At 46.6% G+C, this 22,219-nt stretch overlaps 2 protein-coding genes across 5 annotated transcripts in view; one reads left to right on the top strand and one right to left on the bottom strand.

Moving 5' to 3' along the window:
• The window catches only part of NXN (nucleoredoxin), a 127,107-nt gene that overhangs the window by 58,805 nt on the left and 46,083 nt on the right, over window positions 1-22,219 (top strand). The gene's annotated exons all lie outside the window — the stretch shown is intronic.
• Window positions 8,357-8,885, bottom strand: LOC116656791 (60S ribosomal protein L23a-like). The gene has a single exon (XM_032457523.1). It carries the CDS (start codon window positions 8,868-8,870, stop codon window positions 8,400-8,402), a length of 471 nt encoding a protein of 156 aa, XP_032313414.1. The 5' UTR covers window positions 8,871-8,885; the 3' UTR covers window positions 8,357-8,399.

The following is a 22,219-nucleotide window of genomic DNA, read 5'->3' as shown; positions in this document are numbered from 1 at the left end:
CTCCTCCTGGTCCACAGGTCTAGTGACTCCCTCCCTCCCCCACAGCAAAGCAACATGAACTTTATTAAGAATCTGGAGAGTCGAGGGAGGGCTCTGAGAGATTACTCCAGAAGGGAGCTACTCTGATCTTTAAATTCAGGCTGTGGAGTTTGACAGCGTGGGTTCAAATCCTGCTGAGCCATTTAGGGGCTGATGATTTCGGGCGGGTTCCTTAGCCTCTCTGAACCTTAGTGTTCCGTCTGGAAAGTGGGCATGATAATCTCTCGGGGAGTTGTCTGGATACTACGGGAGCCAATGTGGATAAAGCTCGTGGGCGAGTGGAAGAGGTAGGCACCGGATAACTGTCAGCGCTTTGGTTGCTGATGTGTTTGTAATCGTTCATTGCGTTGAACTGTTCTGGATGGCAGCCCGCTGTGTTAGAATGACAAGTGGAGACAGGTACCACTATGTCTCTGTGCTCTCCTTTCTTCCCTTTAATCCCTCCTCATGTCTTTGTGAACAGGTTTTGGTGGAAAGCCTGTGGCATTGCCACTGAATGACCGTGGACTGTAAATAGCCTTCTCTGCACACGCTTTTGGGGCAGGGTGGGGCCAGGTCAGAGAGCCCAGTGAGGCAGCATGTTTCTTATGTCTTTTTTCATCACTACTCTCTCCCTAATCAGTCTGTGCCAGTCACTGTGGAGGGATGCTTAAGACCTTCACCATGATTTCCGGGGTTCAGAAAGATAGTCTCTTTTTTACATTGAAGTTTAGTTGATTTACAATGTTGTGTTAGTTTCAGATATACAGCACAGTGATACAGTTATACATACATATTCTTTTTCATAGTAGATTATAGATTGTAGTTCCTTGTGCTATACATTAGGACCTTGCTGTTTATTTTATATATAGTAGTGTGTATCTGCTAATCCCAAACTCCTATTTTATCCCTCCCCCGCCCCCCTCCCTGTTGTTAACCATAAGTTTGTTTTCTATGTCTGTGAGTCCAGAAGGACATTCTGACGACGCCTACTGGAAGGTCATGGTTATCAGAAGTTGATATAGGAAATGAAAAAAAAATTTTTTTCTATTACTTTTGTAGTTTCTAAGCATGAGAGCGCTAATGCTGATTTATGTCTGGGATGGATTATAAATACTTGTTCTTGGTGTGTGTGGGAGCAGTGAATAGTAGGTTAGATTGGTGAGAGGTAGGTGGATAGTATTAATACTTGCCCTTGGTTTCAGGTTCATTCTTGACTCATCAGTTGGGGCAGACACTCCAGGGGTATTTTGGGGAGATGACCATGGAGGGCTGACTGGTGTTGCTGTCCAGCTGTCAGACAGATGGAACGGTCCTAGACCAGGCATAAATAGCCAGTCAAGGGAAGCTTTCGGGGTGAGTGTTTACAGGACAAAATCCAATTGATATCAGATATGGCTAACATTTATTGGGTGCTTAAAATTGCCGGGCATTGTTCTGGTTTTAACTGATGGTGTGTCACTTAATCCTGTGACCGTTGTCTGCGGGAGGGACGGGAGAGGGAACTGAGGTCAGGGCAGAAGACCCACTGGAGTCACATTGAGGCAGAGCAGAGCTGGGAGGTGGAACCAGATCTCCTGTTTCCCAGGCCAACGTTCTTCCCGGGCATAAACTGCAGAAGAGGTTAGTGTCCACTTCTGTGCCAGGTGGTGTTGTCCCACTTAACTTAGATCTCATACCTCCTCCCTCCTAGCCCCCGATTTTGAAGAGGCTAAAATGGATGCAGATTAGAATACAGATCCATCTTCCTGACGTCCATGCTTGTCCCTCAGAGCCTTCCTGACTCTCATAAGATGCTTTCAGCCCAACAGATTGGGTCATTTTTAACATCTGTGCAGAACGATTCCAAGCTTTTAAATATTGCAAACCTCTTTTGCTTTGAAAAGAAGAAAAGGCAAACATTTTTGGCCCTCTTCTTCATAGGCGTTCGCTTTTGAGTGATTCTTGGCCTTGCTGGTAAAGCACTGAAGTGGAGGCCCAGTCCCAGTGGTAAAAATTTGAAAAATTAATGTCATTCATTTTTCTTCTCCTTGAACGGGCAGATCCCTTTTGCCTGTAAATAAACTCACCACCTCCCCCTTCCCACCCAGGGAGGATCCTCAGTGCTGGCCAGGGTTTGCCAACAGCCTTCTGTCAGGAAAGAGATTTCCTCCTGACATTTTTACCCTATCTGCGTCTGTCTGATTCTACAAGAGGCAGTTGTACGTGGTGGGGAGTAAAGAGCTTGGGTTTTGGAGCCAGGGGCGTCATCCGGTTTACTGACTGTGTGACCTTGGACAAGTCGCTGCTTCTGAGCCTTCTCCCCTCCCCCGCTATGAAATGCTTGTTTCTCTTAAGCTTTTAAACTATATCTGTAGTAAAATTTCAGTGTTAGAAGCTATAGTTGGAGGAAAATCATTTAACAAAAACTCTCTGATTTTTCTCCCTGTAAAATCTATAGATTTGACAGCAGCCTTCAAGAAGGTTACTGTCCCCCGGGAGAGAACCGCTGTGCCCATACAGAGCAGAAAATGGCACATGCCTAGAGAGAAAGGAGGAAAGGGCTAGGTTATTTGGGTTTGTTTTTTTGAGGCTTACTGCTGATGCCTGTAGATACAATAATGAATAAAGCAGTCTTTGCTCTTGAGGAGCTAAGTCTCCCTGAGGGGGAGACACCCGCTTTGTTTTCTCTGTAGCTCTTATTGATATCTGCCATGTTCTTGGTTGCTCTTGTTTATTGCCTGTTCTCCATCACTAGGATATAAACCCATGAGAGCAGAAACCCAAATATCTTACTTGTGGTCCCATTTCGTGGAATTCATGAATGGATGGATGAATTATTAAATGAAGGAGACAGGTCCTGTCACCTGGGTATCAGAAAAGCGTGCACAGGATGGGCATGCAGAGGAGGAACCCCAGCCCTCCTCCCTCCTCGGAGGGGAGTGGAGGGCGGGTGTCAGGGTAGTTTTCCAAAGGATGTGATGTCCAAAACTGGTTCCTAACAGCAAAATATAGGAGTTGGGAGATAAAAATGGGACCAAAAGTATTCCAGGCAGTGGGAAGTGAAGGGGAATTTTTTTTTCAAAGAGTACAATGTACAGGATAGGACAGCGGTTCTCAGCCGAACGCAGTGTTGCCCTAAGAGAGGGGATTTGTCCTGACAGGAGGGGGTACTGCTGAACCTCTGGCAGTGCAGTGGGCACCCACCTTGCCACATCGAAACTATCTGGCCTCCTGGACCTCAGATTGAGAAACCCTGAGTTAGGTGAAAAACAGGGTCAGGAAGTCCGGATGGGGTGGGGGGGGGGCAAAGATGAATAGAAGAAGGAAGAAAAGGGCAGCAGTGGGTAGGTAATTTGAGAATTAAATATTGTTTGGCCGGCTCAGTGCACGGAGAACTCCTAGGCGCACAGTGTCAAGTCATCCTTAAATAATCCTGAAGGAAGGAATCCCTTAACACTGAGTTGAAGCGCACCCCGTATGGAAGGAGTCTTTGCTGATTACCCCTGGACTGGACATTATTAAGCTAATAGCTCGTGCTGTCTGTAATTTCTCTATTTCCTTTCAGTAATAGCGGAACATGCAGGATGTCAGTAAGGCAGCCCAGTGTTTTCCTTCTCTTATTAAATTTAAGTGATTGCCTTTCTGCCTCTAACTGATGGGATAAAAATGCATCCAACCCAGGAAGGTGCTTGCAAAAAGGAATGGAGTTTCTTTTTTCTCACATGACCACAAGACCCATCTTGCTAATTGATGGTCCCGGAAGCAGTGTGGGGCAGCCCCTGGTGGCTTTGTTTCTGCTTTGCTAGAGGAAAGCCAGTCCTCCGTGCTGCAGCGTTGAGGCTCACCCAACTGCCTTTCCCAACCTGGGCATTTGAGGGTGGGAACCACTCTTACCTCCGCCTCCCCTTCCCAAAGACAGAGCCTTCAAGTCCTCCAGTGAGCCTGGCTTGGGCTTGCCTGGGACCTGCCAGGAGCTGAAGGTTGTTTTCTTTCTCCCACAGGAAATAATTTTCCTGGGCATGGCAGCCCTGGGTTGCCAATCCCTTGCTTTCATGAGAGCTCACGTGTGTGTGACAGTGGCACTATTGTTGGGCGTGCTGGAGTTTCCATTACAGATCCTGTGTTTATCTGCTGCAGGGGTTTTTCTCTGAGAGGCATAATTTAAACAGTGAGGCATAAGAAGGGACCGATTTGAAAAAAGAGAGAGTAGTCTCTGTGATGCGTGGCAGCTGAGAAATGGGTGAGTTGTAACTGAGTGGCCTCATGTGAGTGGTTGAGCTGGTGTCAGTTTCGGTGGCCAGGGCTGCTTGGTCCTTTTTATTGTCTCAGAGATCTGAAAAGGTTGAAGTGTCTGTTGGGAGAGGGTTTCATGGGAGTTTTGAATTAGATGGGAAGGTCCTATTACCAGGAACAGCTCTCTGTAAAAACAAATGTCAATTCTACAGATATACCCCTGGGCTAGGGTGGATGAGATGATGTAGGGGGGCTGGAGAGTTTAATAAATGTTTAGATTTAGTTAAAAATGCAGTCAAAATACAAATACGGATAATAGCTGAAACCATCTAGTAAGTACGAGGGGTCTGCCGGGCGCTAGGTTAAATTCTGGGATATACACTTAACCCTCCCCACAACCCTGGAAGGTGCAGGAACAATTCATGAGGCCCATTTTACCAGGAGGTTTAACCTAGGAAAAAGTCGACAATGTGGAGAGAAATGAATGATGTTGGGAAAGATGAGGGCTTTTTGAGCGGAGAAGTATTACTGTAGCGACTTTTCAATGGTATTTAATTGCATTTTGTCCCCACACCTAGCTTTGTCATGCCAGCGCGTCCCAGAGGGTTTCTCCCGATTACCCTCTCTCATTCTTCTGCTTCTCTGGAAGCCCTTTTTCTTCCCCTTTCTTTTAGAGAAGATGAACTATAAAGGGAAGGAGTGCAAGGAAAGGAGAAGAGAGGAAGGAAATCAGGCCATGGGTTAAGTGAAGGGGAGAGCCAGGACTGCAGGGAAATGTCTGGAGTGACCGGCCGGGTGGGCTGCAAGGGGGCCCTGTGTTTGCCCACATTTCCGAGGTGATGCCGTGCTCCATCCAGCGGATTTAAACTTCATATTTGTCACATCCCCATATGTATCCTGCGGGGACGGGAGTGTGTTAGCACATGTGCTGCAAAGCCAGGGGACAGTGGACATGGGCCCCTGTCTCCACCGTAACTCTGCCAAAGCCATGCCAGCCACCACCAGGAGGACCCCAGGGTGGGGGGGTTCACCTACTTTGGCTGGCCTCTCGGAAGCCTAATTCTTTCATTCCTTGTCTCAGGCTTCTGGGCTGTGGAGATAATTCTTGACAAGGTGACCAGGGAGGGTGGGCGTTCTTACCAAGGATGGGGTGGAATGGCCGGGGCGCTGTCGTTGAGGCCAGGATGGGAGGATTGAGCCCCTCTGTCCAGTCTCTGCCTGGGTTTTCCTAAGAGATCTCCTCGCTTGCTCCCCTAATAAAAGGAGGAGTCTCTAGAGGGGTCCCCACAGTCTGTGCACACTGAGAAAACTCACTCCATCTGGAAGTGCGACCTGATATGACTGAATGGGTCCACCTGAGACACCAGCAGAGCAGTGGGAGGGACTCGGCCTGCCCTCCTAGCAGGGGTTCCCAGCCGGCCAGTTTTGCCCCATAGGGACACATGGCAGTGTCTGGAGACGTTTTTAAAAAATGAACTGTATTTTTAAGAGCAGTTTTAGGTTTATAGTAAAATGGAGCAGAAAGTGCAGAGAGCTCCCATATACCCCCGCCCTTCCCCCAGGGTCTCCTGTTACTCACATCTTGCATCAATGCGGCATATTTGTTGCAGCTGATGAGCCAATATTGATAACTTACCAACGAAAGCCCATAGTTTACATTAGGGTTCAGTTCACTCTTTGTGTCATACATTCTGTAGGTTTTGGCAAACATAGAATGACCCGTCCCCACCATCAATGTCACACAGAATAGTTTCACTGTCCTAAAATCCCCTGTGGCTTCTGGAGATTTAAAAAATTTTTTTTCAGGTTTTTTTTGGGTGGGGGAGGGGGAGGTAATTAGATTTATTTATTCATTTATTTTTAGAGGACCTTGTACATGGTAAGCGTGCGCTCTACCACTTGAGCACTCTACCCTCCCCCCAGGAGATGTTTTTGATTGTCATAGCTGGTTGGGTGTTGCTGGCATCTAATGAGTAGGACCAGGGATGCTGCCAGATACTCCACAACGCCCAAGACAGTGCCCCAATGAAAAGTCAACGGCGCCAAGATTGCCAAGCCCCGCTGTACACACTCACGCCGGTGTGGTTGTGTGCGTGGTGGGGGTGGGGGCAGAGAGGCTCCAGTGCTGCACAGGAACCTGGCACTTGGATGGTGGGAGGCCTGGCTGTGCGTTGGCAGCAGAGAGGCGCCTGGGAAGACTTGGAAAGTCCTGAGAAGAAAATGAACTGTAACTTGCAGGCAGCATTTCAGCTGTAATCCCTACACACATTGCTTTTACTCACCCTCTTAAATTCAAACTCTGAGGTCTGAGTCCAATTAAAATGCCAAAAATTATAATTATTGGGTTGTGCATGGTGGGGTTAGCTTAGGTTACTCTCAAATTAAATGCAGTTGGATCCATCCAGAGTTAAAAGCCCAAGTCTTGGGTTCAGATCCCCTGTATTTAACCAACATTGTTGGGTTTTTTTTTTTCCTCACTGCCTGGGTTTCCTTTTCTGTCCTTGTCTCGACTTAGAGTGTCTTCATGAGTTGCTCTCTGCCATGTGCTACCGTAAGCTCTTGTGATGCCAATGTCATGGTGTGGGCAGCAGGACAGATTGTTGAAGACCTAATTAATTTGAAACTGCTCAAGCAGTAGCATTTTTCTACTAGAAAGGGCTTACGTGGATGCTGAGGTTTGCGGGCGAGGGTGGCGAGCTATAAGATGACTGCCTTTCAAGACGAGATTTATAAGGGAAAAATACAAGCTTTGTGAAAGTCAGCAGTTCCTGCAAATGGAGGGCTTGTACTCAAGAACGGGTGGCGTGGCCTGCACTGCCCCGCAGACCTCTCATGGCTCCGCATGTCTTGTCAAGTGGGAGCAAGGACTTCATTCCCCTGAGAGGCCTGGGAGGAGGACCCAAAAACCATACTCACTCCCTTATAAAATGTAAATTTGGATGAAGAGAAATAGTCCTTTTCATAAATTACCTCCTCCACTCTCATCTTCCTGAAGCCATAAAACCCCAAATGTAACCAGAAAAATGATCTTTTGGAAAAAAAAATTTCCTTTGTGGATGTATCTTTGGGCTGGAGAGGGAAAAGCTTTGCAGAACAAAAAGGTTCCAATGGAGGCATGTAGGACAAGTTTTATTAAAACGTTAATTATCTCCCACCTGCTGGTACCTTGTGAAGTTCAGAGGAAAAGGGCTAATTGAGAACAGCATTTGATGTGCATGAGAGTTGCTGGTTTCTTTCCTCTTCTTAAAAGGGATTTGTTCTTAATCAAGTTTATTTCATAATAAGTAGGTCCAGACACTGAGTTCACACTGGCATTTTGGATACTGTTTAATTAAGATCCTTCACACGTGAGGTGTTGGCTTTGGTTGTTTCAAATTTAATGTCTTGGCAAGTTTGGACCTTGGTTTTGGGGCGTTTTTCTTTAGACTAAGGGTAAGAGCTTGTGATCTGGACGCGTTCCTGAACGCACTTTGTTTGGGGGAGAGGGTACATTTTGTGTGGCAAGTCCAGGAGGAGCAAAGACAAAGTTTTTTGGTGCTTTGTCCCTCATCCTGAAGTATGAGCATCCCTGGCCTTAAACTTGAAAGCCTAGGCCCCACCCTCACCTTGCATCCCGCCACCCCCAAGGATTAACCTGTCTGCATTTCCCATTTATCTCCACTTTCCCACAGTCTTGCTTTTTGACTTGAATTGCAGAGTCACTCTAGGTATCAGAGCTCAGAGCTTTTCAAGTTGTTGTTACAACACTATCTTCACCACCTATTAGGCATTTAACATGTGCAGGGATGGGGCTTAATGCACTGCTTTCTTACTGGATCCTCCAAGAAGCCAAGGATCATACAGCTGATGGGTGGAGGAGGTGAGATTTGAACCTGTTTCTTGACCGAAATCAAGCCTTTAACCAGGAGGCTGTGGTCTTTTGTCTTTGTGCTCTAAGACTTAGAAAAACTGCCAGCTTTCTGGTTCTTGGCTTTTTGAGTCTGGAATTTTGAGTGGATTAGTCAAAGTTTGTGTAAGTTCCAATGAGTCTAGAAAGTCCTCTGACATCCCAGCTGTATTTTTTTCATTGTGATTGATAATAGCAGTTGTCTGAAGACCTTGAAACACCCTATTTTTTTTTTTATAGTAAAATTTTTTATATTTAGAATTAGCCAGCTGGACTGAGTTTAGATGATTCCAATTTTGTTGGCAACATCCAAAGCATCATAATCAGGAGCCAGTCGTACATATGCCTTCTTCTCTCCATCAGGCCTAATCAGGGTATTGACTTTAGCCACGTCAATGTCATAGAGCTTCTTCACAGCCTGTTTGATCTGGTGCTTGTTGGCTTTGACATCCACAATGAACACAAGTGTGTTGTTGTCTTCTATCTTCTTTATAGCTGACTCGGTGGTCAAGGGGAACTTGATGATGGCATAGTGGTCAAGCTTGTTTCTCCTAGGGGCGCTCTTCCGAGGATATTTGGGCTGCCTTCTGAGCCGCAGTGTTTTGAGCCGTCGGAACGTGGGTGACGTCCAGATCTTCTTTTTTTTGTGGCTGTGGACGCCTTTCAGCACTGCTTTCTTGGCCTTCAAAGCCTTTGCTTTGGCTTCGGCTTTGGGAGGGGCGGGGGCTTCCTTCTTCGCTTTCGGCGCCATCTTCGTGAAAAGCTGAAACACCCTATTTTTAAAAAAATCTTGCTGAACTTTCCCCAGCTCTTTTCTGCGATGTGGATTCTCTCTCTCTCTGCATTAAAAATCTTCTTAAGCCCAGTCTTCTGTCCATTTCTGCACCTGTGATGATACCAGCACCACATTCCTTTGATGTGGTCTGAACCCCAGTTGAAGGGAAAGGAAGCTTTACCAGGCACATGCTCATCCCAGGTACTCTGTGAACGTAGATTACCTCCCCTAGTTGTCTCAGCAACCTGGGTGGTAGCTGTAGACGTCTCTGTCCTAGGTCCAAGGCAGTGAGCCTTGGAGAGGTTCCATGCTTGCTTGGGTGCTTGCTCGGGACCTCATGGCATAATAGAACAAGGATTCAAACCAGGCCTCTGTGACATCAGCCTCAGTCTTTTCTACTTGACTGGACTTCTTTCCATTGAATAGGAATTGGGTTTAATGGCATTTTGCTTTCCCTTAGGGAAAAGGAGGTATAGAAGGCTTAGAGAAACATACGGAAAACCTTTTTTCTCCTCACCCCCACCTGAAGCCAAAGAGGCCATCTCATTAATAGGGGTTCACATACATCAAGTGGATGGAAACACTGGGTGATGTAGCTGCCATGAGCCTGCCATTCTGTTTAATTGGCCAGCACACACTTTCTTTGTATCTGTTTATCTATGGCTCGTTGTAACAAATAAAGCAGATTTTTTTTTCATAGGCCTCTTCACTGGGAAGAAGCTGTGGGATTTTAGTGGCAGGAGTAAAGGACTGAAAAGGCCTGGGATCTGGAAAATCTCCGGGTGTGTGGTATAGGAGACGGTATCCTTGTTGACTTGGTGACAAGAGCATATGAGTGATAGCTTCTTGCATCACATCCACAAATCACACACTGCCCTGTGGCTGCAGAACTTTATACACAACTCTCCCCCTCCCCTGGCTGTCCTTCACCACTGTGGTCTCCTTCCCTGGGAGGGTCCTGGCCAGTCCGCTAACCAGTACTTATTGAGCTCCTACTGGATAAAAGTTTGTTTGTTGTTCCCAGACTGTCAGGCAGAAATGTCAGGATAAATAATAGAATGAGATCAAGGCATTCTTCCTTTTGATTAGGTCAGGATTCAAAGCACCCAGAGGAGTAAGAGCTGTAATTTCTATACCTTCTTTATGTCAGATCTTTCAGGATCACTGGAAAGGATTTTGATCTACTTTCTAGAACTAACTGAAACTTTCAGGATCCAGCTATTTCCCTTCAGAGCCTTAAAAGTCATTGTGTCATTGGGACTTTATTTTCTGTCCCTTCACCCCTTTCTCCTGCTGATTCCAACCCCCACCCCGCCGGCCACCCCACTGGAATCCCTGGCTGCTCCCTCACCACGGTGACTGCTGGTAACCTAGCAACATTGATCTCATGGAGCAGAGCCGCCTGTGGACTGCTGGCCCTCCCAAGGAAAAATCATGTGAAGGTGTCAGGTATCCAGCAGAATAGATCTCCTTGGACTAAATACTCCTTTGGCTTGGTAAGGGCAAAACTCTTCAGTCCAGTGTGGATGTGAGGGGACCTGCTGCTTGCTTTATTTATTGATTTCTTAAAGCCAAAGCAATGTTAGCTGAGCCAAGAATAATGCCGGAAAGATTCTGTACAAGAGCATAGCCTTGCCTGGTTTCCTGACAGGAGTCTAGTCTGCCTTATACTCGGGACCCAGGAGCTTTGGTGGAGAAATCCTGCACCATGGTCAGGACGTGATGCATCTGAACGCAGAGCCTTTAACTTCTGCTGGACCCCACCTCACGCCAGCCTCTTCCTGCCTTTTATGTGGTTCCCAGCCAGGGTTTTGAGCTGTATTTGGAGCCTTTGTTTGGGATTTTGTAGCAAGTATCATAACCCCCAGGTGGGCACAGAGCCCGTCTTCAGAATGGAGCACGTGCAAAAAGAAAAGAAAAAGGCTATCTAATTCTGGGGGCTGAGCAGGAGAAATGGAAGACGAAGCAGGAGATGCCCTATGGAATCCTTAACCCTTTTTAATGTCTCTCTCCTGCTCAGACCTGCATATCTCAGAAACACAGTCACCATCCAAGCCTTGCCTGATCTTTATGGGACCTGTCATCCCGACAAGACCCTTTCCTTGGAAGCCTCTCCCTTGGCCCAGCTCATCCCACCCGGGAGACCTGGCTCAGGACTGCTTTGTCTTGCTGTCCCTCTTGCCCCAACTGAGATGGCCCTTGCCAGACTCCTCTTTCATACACACCTCAGTCATCCTTCCTTGTCCTCAGCTAGCTATCTGGGGGGAAAACCCACAAGTTAGTAATACTAATAAACAATGGGTTTTAATACTTCCTTTTCATCGTGTCTAGAAATGACAAGTGCAGGACGGTGGGCAGCCCCGGCCAGCAGCGCATGGCTGTTACTGAGCCGAGGTCAGCCAGCTCTCCACTGGGATCTTCAGTTCCCCGGGGGACGTTTCTGGGGTGGATTAATCTGACGTGAGTGTATGGAAGCCATGGTTTTGATCTCTGGTTCCCTAGGATCTAGATTGGTGTTGGGGATACAGCTGCTTAAGAGCTGTCTGAATGTGTTCTAGAAACATGTTTTACCAGGACCTCCAGAGAAGAAGAGACACAAAGGCGATGAGACATCATCTCAGGCTAGTTTCTTGATTCACAAGGGGCTGTCCATCCCTTTTCTGGTATCTGAATGTTTGTATTCCCCATCCAGGACACGGCATTTCCCCATTAGTTAGGGGACTAGAAACCAAATTAGGAATTAGGGTTTTTGTTTTTTTGTTTTTTTAAAGAAAGGCAGGGGGATGTTGAGGTGGAATGGTATGTCTCCCAACCTGTCCCCAGCTCTTGTGTCCACTGAGTTTCTGTCCCCCAGACAGGGCCGGGCATACTTCCAGAACTTGCTTTTGTGAACCCTGATTTTCTCCACTCTTTGCTGACCACACTTCACATCACCACCCACAGTGCCCCGATTTCCGTACCCCGACCTCTGTGGGACAGTTACCCCAGAACTATTTACTAAGTGAGCTTTCCTCTGTGCTCGTCTGTGCAGGAATGTCTGATTCTCGCAGGGTTGTGCCTGCTTTCTGGAGAGGATTCCGGAGGGTCTCCTTTAGGTAATCTCTCTGGAGAGTGTTGAGAGGAGGTTTTATGTCTTGGCCCAGGATGTTTACGGCCAGCTTTTTTCTTCCTTGAGCCGGAGGTCAGGAAGGTGGTGTAGGAGGAGTTTAGAGTGTGGATGTGATGGAAATCTGAGGCCCATGCTGGTTGAACTCCAAGAACAAAGACTACTTTTACAACAGCCAGGGAGCAGCTTCTGCCTGCGGAGCTCAAGGGAAAAGAGAAGAGAGAAGGAGAGGCTGTGAACGGGGTGTTTCTGAGTCCGAGAAACTAAGATTCAGTAAAAGAGACTCACTCCTTTATCTAAATCAACCCCCACCACCACTGTCTTTACCATCCGGTCCTAAATGGCCCAGCTCCAGCTCCTGCACGTGTTGGTATGAAGGATGAAGGAATGGGGAGGAAAAATAGGAAAAGTCTCTTTTTTTTTCCCCATTTAAAAATGAGTGTGTTACATTCTGTGAATTGACATCCAAGACACAATGGAGGAGAAAGAGGCTGGATCAGTTTCTTAGAGATCTTCCTCTCACCATATCTATCCTTCCTCAGGAGAGACAGGACCTCCCACCCGCCAGCTTCCTCTGGGTGCTCCAGGGCCTGGCCCTTGGGTCTTGTGGTTACTTGTGGCCACAAGCAGAGTCCAGCTCATATTCCTTGCATTCTCCTGGGTTCTGCAGGCTCTGCCCTCCACATAATCACAATTCCATAAGCCCTGTCCTCAGCTTCCTCACACTTCTTGGGAGGTTGCGAGCTAATCGCCCCTCCCATCCTCAACCTCGCTTTAAACAGACAGCTTCCCACAAGTGTCTTGTTGGTCCTCCAGCCTTGCAGCCTCTCCTCCCAGAACTTCCTCCAGCACATCACCTGTCCCTTAAAGCAATACTCACGTGAAACATTCTCTGCTCAGCTCTGGAATCTTTACCTACTAGGTTTAACTTTAAAGATTTTTGCTGTGTTCATCCAGAGCCATTAGAGACTGTAAACATTCTTTGATCATATCTCTAGTTCTGTAGAAGTTCTGTACGTTAAGCCCAGTTCTTTAACAAAACTCGCAGCTGTAGAATAGGTTTGAAGTGGGTAGAAGTGCGATGCGTGGAGTAAATATGGAGTCAAGATACCTGCTGTCCAGTCGTTTGGCAGCTGCCTGGCAGTACAGACCCCATCCTGCCTCCCTCCTGTGGCTCCTTTTTGAGTGGCCTCAGCAAGGTCACAGAGTCACAGTGAGTCTTGATTTCCCTTTCTATAAAAAGTGAATATACATCCATCTAACTGACTCAGAAAATGTTGCCCCAAAGCAGGAAATGAATAGTTTTCCATTTTGTCTTCTTGGAAAGCAGCGTGGCAAGTAGGGAACAAGGTAGGATTTTGGTATGAGAACTGCTTTCTGTTCTAGCTTTTTCCATGCAAGGGTTCTGATTCCTTATAAAAAGTTACTTAACCTCTCTGAACCTCAATTTTCTCATCTATAAACATGGGGAGGGTGATGGTGCCCGCTTTTCTGGGCTGTTGTAGGGGTTAAATGTGATTATATCTGTGAGAGGCCAGGACAACACAGGGTATACAGTAAGCACCTCATAAGAGATGGTTGTAAGGGGCTTGGTTGTTGGAGCACTGGACACATTGGAGGATTGGGGGTGGTGAGTGACTTATCCCTAGAGAATCATTTGGGTACAGTTGGGTTAGGCCATAGCAAGCCAGGTGGACGCCTCGGCATCTTGCCTGCCCTGGACATTCAGTCGCTTGTTGAAGTAAAATAAAATACAAAGCATTTCCTGCCTTCACTTGTGTGACATTCATTCATTCAGCAAATAGTTAAGGCAGTACCTATGTTTTCCCAGTGCTTGGAAAGGTACTAGGGGAAAAGTTGAACAAAATGACCCCCATTTACAATTGAGTCCACTTAGACAAAAGAGAACCAGCCATCACTGTGTGGAGTGATAATTTCTATTAAATGAGCTAACGTACTTAACGTGCTCACACCTGTTACCTGTCCCAGTCCCATAAGCCATTTTGTAAGCTATAAGCCCTGTACCAGTGTGAGAGGATGTCTGAGGCAGAGGCCTGAGGAGAGGTACTTAGCAGAAAGATTTGTGAGAATAGGTGATGCTTGATGTAAGTCTTAAGGAAGAATAGGGACTGACCAGGTGGACAGGTGTGGAGATAGCGGTGGGAGGGGAGCATCAGGGGGAAAGCGGGAGGGAGGGAGGTGCTCCAGGCAGATGCAACAGCTAAAGCAAAGAGATGTTTGATGCACGAAGGGTAGTGACTGCCTTTGCTTGTCTTGCTGAGGAGTTTGGTCTTTATCCTCAGGGTGATTTGAGAAGGATGTTAAGCAGAGGGGTTTGTTTTTGGATAAGGACAGATTGGGGCACCAGCCGGGAAATAAATGGTCAGAAGGCACCTGTAGTAACCTGGATGCAAACTTCAGGTGAGGCAGTCGCAACGGAGAGAAGAGGGGCTGGTTCAGGAGCAGATGTAACTGAGTAGAAGAGAGGAAGAGGGAAGAGTGTGGAAGGACCCCTAGTTTCCTGGCTTGGGAAACTTGGAGGGTCATTGGTGCTAGTCACAGAGACAGACAATAATAGCCAAGAAAGATAGGGAAGGGGAGGTGTTCACTGGTGGGAAAGTGAACCCGCCCAGCTGGCAGGCGCCACATGTTCACTCTGGAATTCTCAATTGCCTTCCCCTGGATGGAGGAACAATTTATTTTTCTTTTTGGCGTAAGATTTTTTTTTTTGGACAGTGTAACTTATTACAATAAAATGCCCAGATCTTAAGCATTCAGTTCAGCATGTTTGGACAACTGTTATGTAAATATCATTCGAAAAAAGATGTAGAACATTTCTGGCTCCCTAGAAGTTTCCCTTATGCTCATTTCCTGTCAGCTGTTCCCTCCCCCTCCCACCACCATCACTTTTGGTCTTCTGTCACTAGAGTTTTTCCTTGTTCTAGAACTTTATATGAATGGAACCATACTGATGCAGGTAATGTCCATAAGGACCATCCACGTCACAGGGGTCAAGAGTTTGTTCTTTGTTACTGCTGAGAAGTATTCCATTGAACGTGTCTCAATTTCTTCATTCTTCTGTGAATGGAAGTGTGAATTGTTTCCAGTTGAGGGTGGAGGAAGGCTGCTATAAACGTTCTTGTATAATTCTCTATGGGTGTGTTTTTCCATTTCTCCTGGGTAAATATCTGTGAGTAGAATGGTAGGGCTACAGGGTAAGTGTGTATTTCCCTTTATAACATTTCGTCAAAGTGGTCGTACCATCTTACACTCCGGCCAGCAGTGCGCGAGAGTTCTGGTGGTTCCAGCTCCTCACTGGTGTTTGGTGTTGCCAGTCTTTACGTCTGCTGTTCTCCTGTGTGTGAAGTGAGTTTAATTTGCATTTCCCTGATGACTAATAACGTTGAACACCTTTCCATATGCTGATCTGATCGGCCTCTGGGAGCTGTGGCCCAGGCCCTGGGCTCTACGGAGAAGAGCCTTGTTTCAGAGAAGCTTATCCTGTTTTCAGACCAAATGCCCTGTTTAGTTTCCGGTTGCACATAGCTGCTGTTCGTAGTCAGCTTATTCTTTTGGCTGAAAGGATGTTCTGCTCCTAAATATATGGAAGGAATTTGACCGACGGACCCCAGCTCTGCCCCTTTGGGGGAGGGGGAGCACTTTTTCCTCTTTCCCCTATTTCTTCCCCCCCATTAGGAGAGGTCTTGGAAGATTCTGTGGCTTTTCTGTGGCCTCTCTCTTTTGAGTCTCATTATTTGGTTTTAATCAGAAAAATAAACACTGATTTTGAATTTTCTCCTTGACCTATCTGAGCTAGGTTCAAATGATCTTTTCTAACTCTACCACATGTAAATTACAGGAAATGATCTCCTGTTGGGGAAATGGGTCATTTCCAAGGTTTTTCTGTCCAGGAAAAGTGTAACTTATTAGTTTATTAAGAAAGGCTCAAACAGGCAACAAAGAAGCACTTATTAAGGTATTTTCTCCTTTTATGTGCCCCTAATCACGATCTTATCATAAACGTCAGCCCTAGTAGTTAATCTAAAGTTATTTCATTAAGTTCTTTCATTTTACACATGAGGAAATAAAGAAACATCTCTCCCACTACCCACCATAAAAAAGAAAACGATTTGCTCAAGGCTGTCTTCAGAGACCAGGATTAGAAATTATGCCCTGAATGAGAAGACCACATCCCCACCCCGCAAATAATAATTTTAAAAAATTACTGTGATCTCACTTTTAAAAAAATTTTCTTCTTGAATGAAACCTCATCCTTGAATTTGGTGCGTCAGAAGATTTGCTTGGAATAAAAGTGGAATTTCCATTCTTAACCAAACAAAATACAGCTCAGAGATTCTACTTGAAAGACGAATTGGTCTTAATGTCATTTCATTCGTCATTTTCTTCTTGGACCAAAACAGTGCTTCACCACAGTGGGCATTGTGGTTGAATTCCATACCTGTGAGAGAAGCTGCTAGAGACCTCTGGCTTGAAAGGCACACACTTAGCCAAGTTCTGTCTTCTGAATCATCCTTCTTGCTGCACTACCCACCCCCCTTCCCTGGCCAAAAAACAGACAGTTGCACAAGCTCTTCCCATCAGCTCTTCTCTGTGTAAGATGGAGCCTCCCAAGATGGGGAGAGGCGAAGTCCCACAACCTACCGTTTTCATTCAAGTTCAGGTCTCTGGCTCATCAGTCAGCCGGTGGTGTCCCCACCTGGTTGCTGGAGAGGACTCTGGTTGCCTGGTCCAAAATCAAACTCTTTCCCCCACCTCCACTAATTTTTCCTCCACTTTGTTTTCTCCTTCTCTCTCTACCCATCCATACTTTCATTCATTTATTCGTTCATTCATTCAACAAATAGTTGAGCTTTGAACTGGTTCTACCTGCTTTTTAAGGCTCTGGTTAACTCTGATAACAGTGTTACACTAACTCATTTACCTACACTGCAAACCTTGGCATTTCCCCGCTCATCCCCACCCCCAGCCCCCTTTCTCTGGATCTAATCAGATCCCAGCGCCACTGTTTCAGTAATCCCTTAGCTAGTCCCCTGGCCTCGAGGGTCACCTCCTCTACACAACTCCCACAATGACCTTTCTCCAGCATCAGTTGTTCATGTCACTGCCCTACATACAGACCTTCACTGTTGGATTAAGTCCAGAACTCCGTGGCATGGCCTCCAAGGCCTCCCACCACCGAGCCCCACCCAGCTTCCTGACCTCTCACCTTGGCACTAACGCCCTGCCACGCTGACCTGCACCAGAGATCCTCACACCACCACCTCCTGTCTCACCTTTGAGCCTCTGTGTGTGCCAGCTCCTCCACCAGGGATGCCCTTCCCTTCTCTGTCTGGTGAGGTTGTGCTCAAAGTAAGCTGTATATAGTGTCCCTTCAGCTGCCGTCGACTCTAAGAAACCTTCCTTCCACGGTATTTATCACTTGGCCCTGCGGATGTCTGTTATGGCACCCATCACCCATATTATAGTTAGTTCTTTTCTGTCCCCCCCTCCAGACTATGTCCCCAGAGTGCCGCCCAGGTTTCCTAGGCCTGGCCTCATTTCCAATCGTTTGTTTCAATGATGACGTGAATTAGAGTCACACTTGTCAGCCTGTCCGGCTTCAGGCTCACAGTCTCCCACTGCTCCCCACCCTCCCCCACCCTCCTTACTAGCCCCCAATGAGTTGTATTCCACAGTCCTAAAAACTTGCAGTTCCCCCTCAAAATATGCCGGGCTTTACTCTGCCTTTCACTCTGTCTTGGATGTCTTACCCCATCCTGGCCATGACCTGCCTAATAAAATCCAGTCCATTCTTCAAAACAGCAGCTCAGATGTCTCCTTTTCTCCTTTACTTGCTCTAACTTGTAACAAGATCAAATAATAAACATCGCTGATACTTACATGGCACTAACTCTAAGCCCCAGACACTGTTCTAAGCATATGGTACTTGACACAAAGTGAAGTGCTCAAGCGATGATAACCAACATTATTTTGACTTTTAATAATAAGTTGCATTATGTTAATTGCACTGTTAATGTGTTTCTTCAGAATCATTCTTTTCTCTTGCCACTATCATCTTTTGTCCCCGCTAATTTATTTATTTATTCATCTAGAGCAGATTCTGGTTCTCTTACACAGGACACTCTCTGCAGTGATGACTGGTTGCCTTTGTGATGAAAGAATTGTGCTTGAGAGTGGAGAACTCGTGCAGAAGGATGTGATTCTGCCTTAGGAGTGTTGGGAAAGTTAAAAGGAACTGAGAACTGTTTATTCTCACCGGACCCCCATTGGTCTCTGCACACCCTGCTCCTCTGCCTCGCTGTCCCATGTAATAAATGAACAACTCCTGTTTTTCCCCAGGGAGGGCTTTAAGTGCAGGTTTAAACATTTTCTTAATCAACTGTGGGAGGATTTGTTTTTTCATTGGTGGAGGGAGGCAATTTCCTACCAGCTCATTTGGATATTATCATCATTAACGGGAACAAAGCCTCTATTCCTTCACTTCCCCCAGACCTCCTAGCACAAGGGTTAAGGAAGTCTCAGATAAGCAGAAGTTAGAAGATTCCAATGAGAGTCTATCCCCCAGTGTCTAATCTTGAAAATGATAGACTCTCTCTGCGGCCTGCAAAAGTCATTGATTTGAGCTTTGTGTTCTCTGGGTTCTTCAGAGAAACAGCGCCAGTAGGGTCTGTCTATCTACATTTAATATATTTAAAGTATTTATTATATATGTAAAAAAACATATAAATATATATATATATATATTTCTAAATGAAGACAGTTATTATAAGGAATTGGCTCATACAGTTATAGAAGCTAAGAAGTCCCAAGATCTGCAGTTGGCAACCTAGAGACCCAGGAGAGGCAGTGGTGTGATTTCTAGTCTGAGTTCAAGTCCAAGAGCAGGACAAGACCTACATTCCAGGTGGAAGACGGGCAGAGAGAGTGAATTCTCCCTTACACAGCCTCTTGTTCTGTTCAGGCCTTGTGGGTAGGGTGAGACCCCCCCACACTGGGGAGGCCATTTGCTTACTCAGTCCACTGATTCCCATGTTAATCTCATCCAGAGAAACACCCTCACAGACACACCCAGGATGACGTTTAATCAATTATCTGGGCACCCTGTGACCCATTCAAGTTGCCACATAAAATTAACCATCATAGGTGCAGTGCTCATCCATGCTGGCTCCCCACTCTGTCAGTCTGTCTGTCTGTCTGTCTTTTAATGATGTAGTTCAGTGTCCTAGCCTTGAGCATTTGGCCGCTTAGCTGAAAGATCAGGACTTGATATGGAACTCTTCATTTCATCCCAGGCCCTTCTACTTCCAGCTGGCTTTATTTCAGGCCTTCTTTGTTCTGCATTAGAACCATAGCCCTCAACTTTATTTTTTGGCTGCAGCACACATGGTGTATAAAATTCCACGCATAACATACTTCTACGGGCATGTCCAGATTTTGACAATCCCTCCCCCATGGCCCCCATCCCCATGTTTCCCAAGAAATAAAGCAAATAGCAACACAGATGCCTTGTGACATGTTGTTCATAAAAGCATTTTACAAGCTTGAGAGTAACTCTTAAGTGGTCATCAGTAATGTAGCATAGCTAGATGGGGCATGGCTCAAACATGTAATTCCCAGTTAGCTAGTGTACTTGAACTTTTTCCACTCAAGGAAGCTTATCAAAAACAAATGCATCTGCTGTGACTTACATCTGAAAAAGGAATGATTTAGAAACTTGCCTTTAAGTGGTAGTAGTGGTAGGTTTTGTTGTTTATCTTGTCATTGAGACTAGTCTTATAACTGTTGTTGTAGGAGGCCTGAGAGGTACTCTTTTGGTTAATGCCAGTTGCAAACCTGGCTCTAGAATTCGAGCTGTGAATGAAGATCGCTGTTCTAAAAATCAAACATATGTCAAAGCTCCGAAAGTGTGGGTGATCCCAAACTCTGCTCAGAAGGAAAGACTGTGGGGCTGGGATTCCTTCTTCACCTTGGCCCCTTCCTGTTCCACCATGTTCCTTTAAGGCCTCCTGTTTCTTACCAGATTATAAAAATGAGACCATGAATCTTTCAAATCACACAATAAATTCACGGTCCCTTCCCTGTTGTTAGTACATGGCAGAACCAGCGCTTTGCTGGGTTAACTTTCCCTTCCTTTCTCTAATCTGTTAACTGCATCCCTATGTTGGAAAATAGGAATTAGAAAGTGATTCAAGAGCAAATGGAAACCAAAAGAATTCCAGCAGAGGCTTAGAGCAGGGCTTCTCAGCCTTGGCACTATTGACATTTTGAGCCAGATAATTTTTTGTTGTGGCAGGCTGTCCTTTGCACTGTAGAATATTTAACAGTGTCCCTGCCTTCTGTGCGCTGCATGCCAGTAACACTCTCTCTCCCCAGTTGTGACAACCAAAAATGTCCCTGGGGAAGTGAAATCACCCTCGGTTGAGAATGACTGGCTTAAAGCAAGCACTGCCCGGCTGCATCCCCCTTCTTAGACACCCGGCCTTCCAAGAGGCATCCTGCCTGTGGGACAGGAGATGGGGCACCAGGTTCACAATGCTTCCCTGAGATCACTGTTCCCAGAGGCTCCCAGCGTGGAGGAAGAATCGCAGAACTTAGCACTTAATTGTCTGTGGAGTACGAAAGAGTGGAGGAAATAAAGAGCAACACCAGGATTTTACCTATTTCACACTTTCTCCTTTCCTCTTCACTCATTTCTCCAGGTAATTTACAGAACTGAGTGTTTGAAATGAGGACTTGTCTTTTCCTAGTGGGTACAGCTGGGGAACGAAGTGTTTCTTTTGAAACCTGTGTACACCGATTATTCTTCCAGCCTCTTTCTAAAGTATTAGGTTTAAATGCTGCAGAAATATTACTCTAAACTATGTGGAAGTGAACAGGAACAGGCACTTTGGCCAAAATGCCCTGGGAAGATGGTCTCATTTGCAGCTCTGGGCCATTTTGGGTACTTCAGAAACCTTCCTCTACTTTGTCATCTGTGTGGGTCCGAAGCCCTGGTTGGATCAGAACGGAGATGTGTCAGGCAGCACCCTGGAACCTAAAGTTGCCTGCCCAGCGCTTCCTGATCAGAGAGCCCAAGTGGGTGCCTGGGGAGTCAGACACTGAGATGCTCCCGGGTCAGCGTCAGGAGCTGCAGGAGCCAGTGTCTGTTCTGGATGCCTCCTCAAGGCACTCTGGCCTTTGATGTAGCCCAGTGTGTGTTACAACTGCCTGCCCTTCAAAGAGGAGCAGACTGGGGACGGGAAACTAACAAATAACGGAGCAGAAAAAGAGACGTAAGGAACGGGACTGCTCAGTGCATAGGGTTCACCCAACTTTCAGGGTTCATCCATGAGAAGGGCCAGACTTGATTAAATCCCCCAGCTGGGGGTGGTGGCCCATCTGGCTGCCTCCTCGCTTCTGGAATGACCGGAGCAGCCTTGCAAAGACCTTTCAGCCCCACAAAGAGCTGATGGCGTGGCTTCTGCGTGCTCTGCACCTTTCACTTGTGATGGTTTCTGAGATGCAAGGAAAGCATCTTTACTCTTTGTCCTTCCTGGATATTTCTCTCTCTGCTCATCTCCTCCTTCTACAGACACATACCAGATGGTGAACCCGGCACTCGGGCTACTGCGGATTCTGCTCCTGGGGGAGTCTCGGTGTGGGTCGGGGCGCGATGCGGCGGCGTCGAGTACACGGGTGAGAGTGAAGGTGTACTCAGTCCTCCTCGCTCTGCTGGCTGCATGAGAGTTTGGGAGAGGTGACTTCAGGGAGGCTTCCCCAAGACTCACTGAGTCTGAAGAAGAATAGGAGTTGTTCATACGGTACAAGGAAGGGCGATTCAGATAGAGGGAATAGCATATGCAAAGGACAAAGGGCAGCGTGAGTTCAAGGGACCCCAAGGTACAGTCTCAAATGTTGACAAATAGGGTCCAGGTGGGCAGTTGGAAAGAGCAACGGGAGCAAAAGTCTTACATGGTAAGGGGTGGGGACTTCATCTTGAAGGTGTCAGAAGAGTTTCAAACAGAAAATGGTTTTATACAGGCGTTTTAGTAAAATGACACAGCCTCCAGGTGTGTGGAGGAGGGCAGGAGATGGAGGTGAGTGGTCTCGGGAATGGAGACCGGGACTTGGGGCTAGCTGAAAAGAGGGCCAGCTAGGAGATGACACACAGCAAGCCCCACAGCCTTGCCCACAATGAAACTCTGTGTCCCCTCTGCCC

This window comes from Camelus ferus, chromosome 16 (assembly GCF_009834535.1).
Source record: "Camelus ferus isolate YT-003-E chromosome 16, BCGSAC_Cfer_1.0, whole genome shotgun sequence".
Lineage (NCBI taxonomy): Eukaryota > Metazoa > Chordata > Mammalia > Artiodactyla > Camelidae > Camelus > Camelus ferus.
This window is presented reverse-complemented; position numbering and strand designations above follow the sequence as displayed.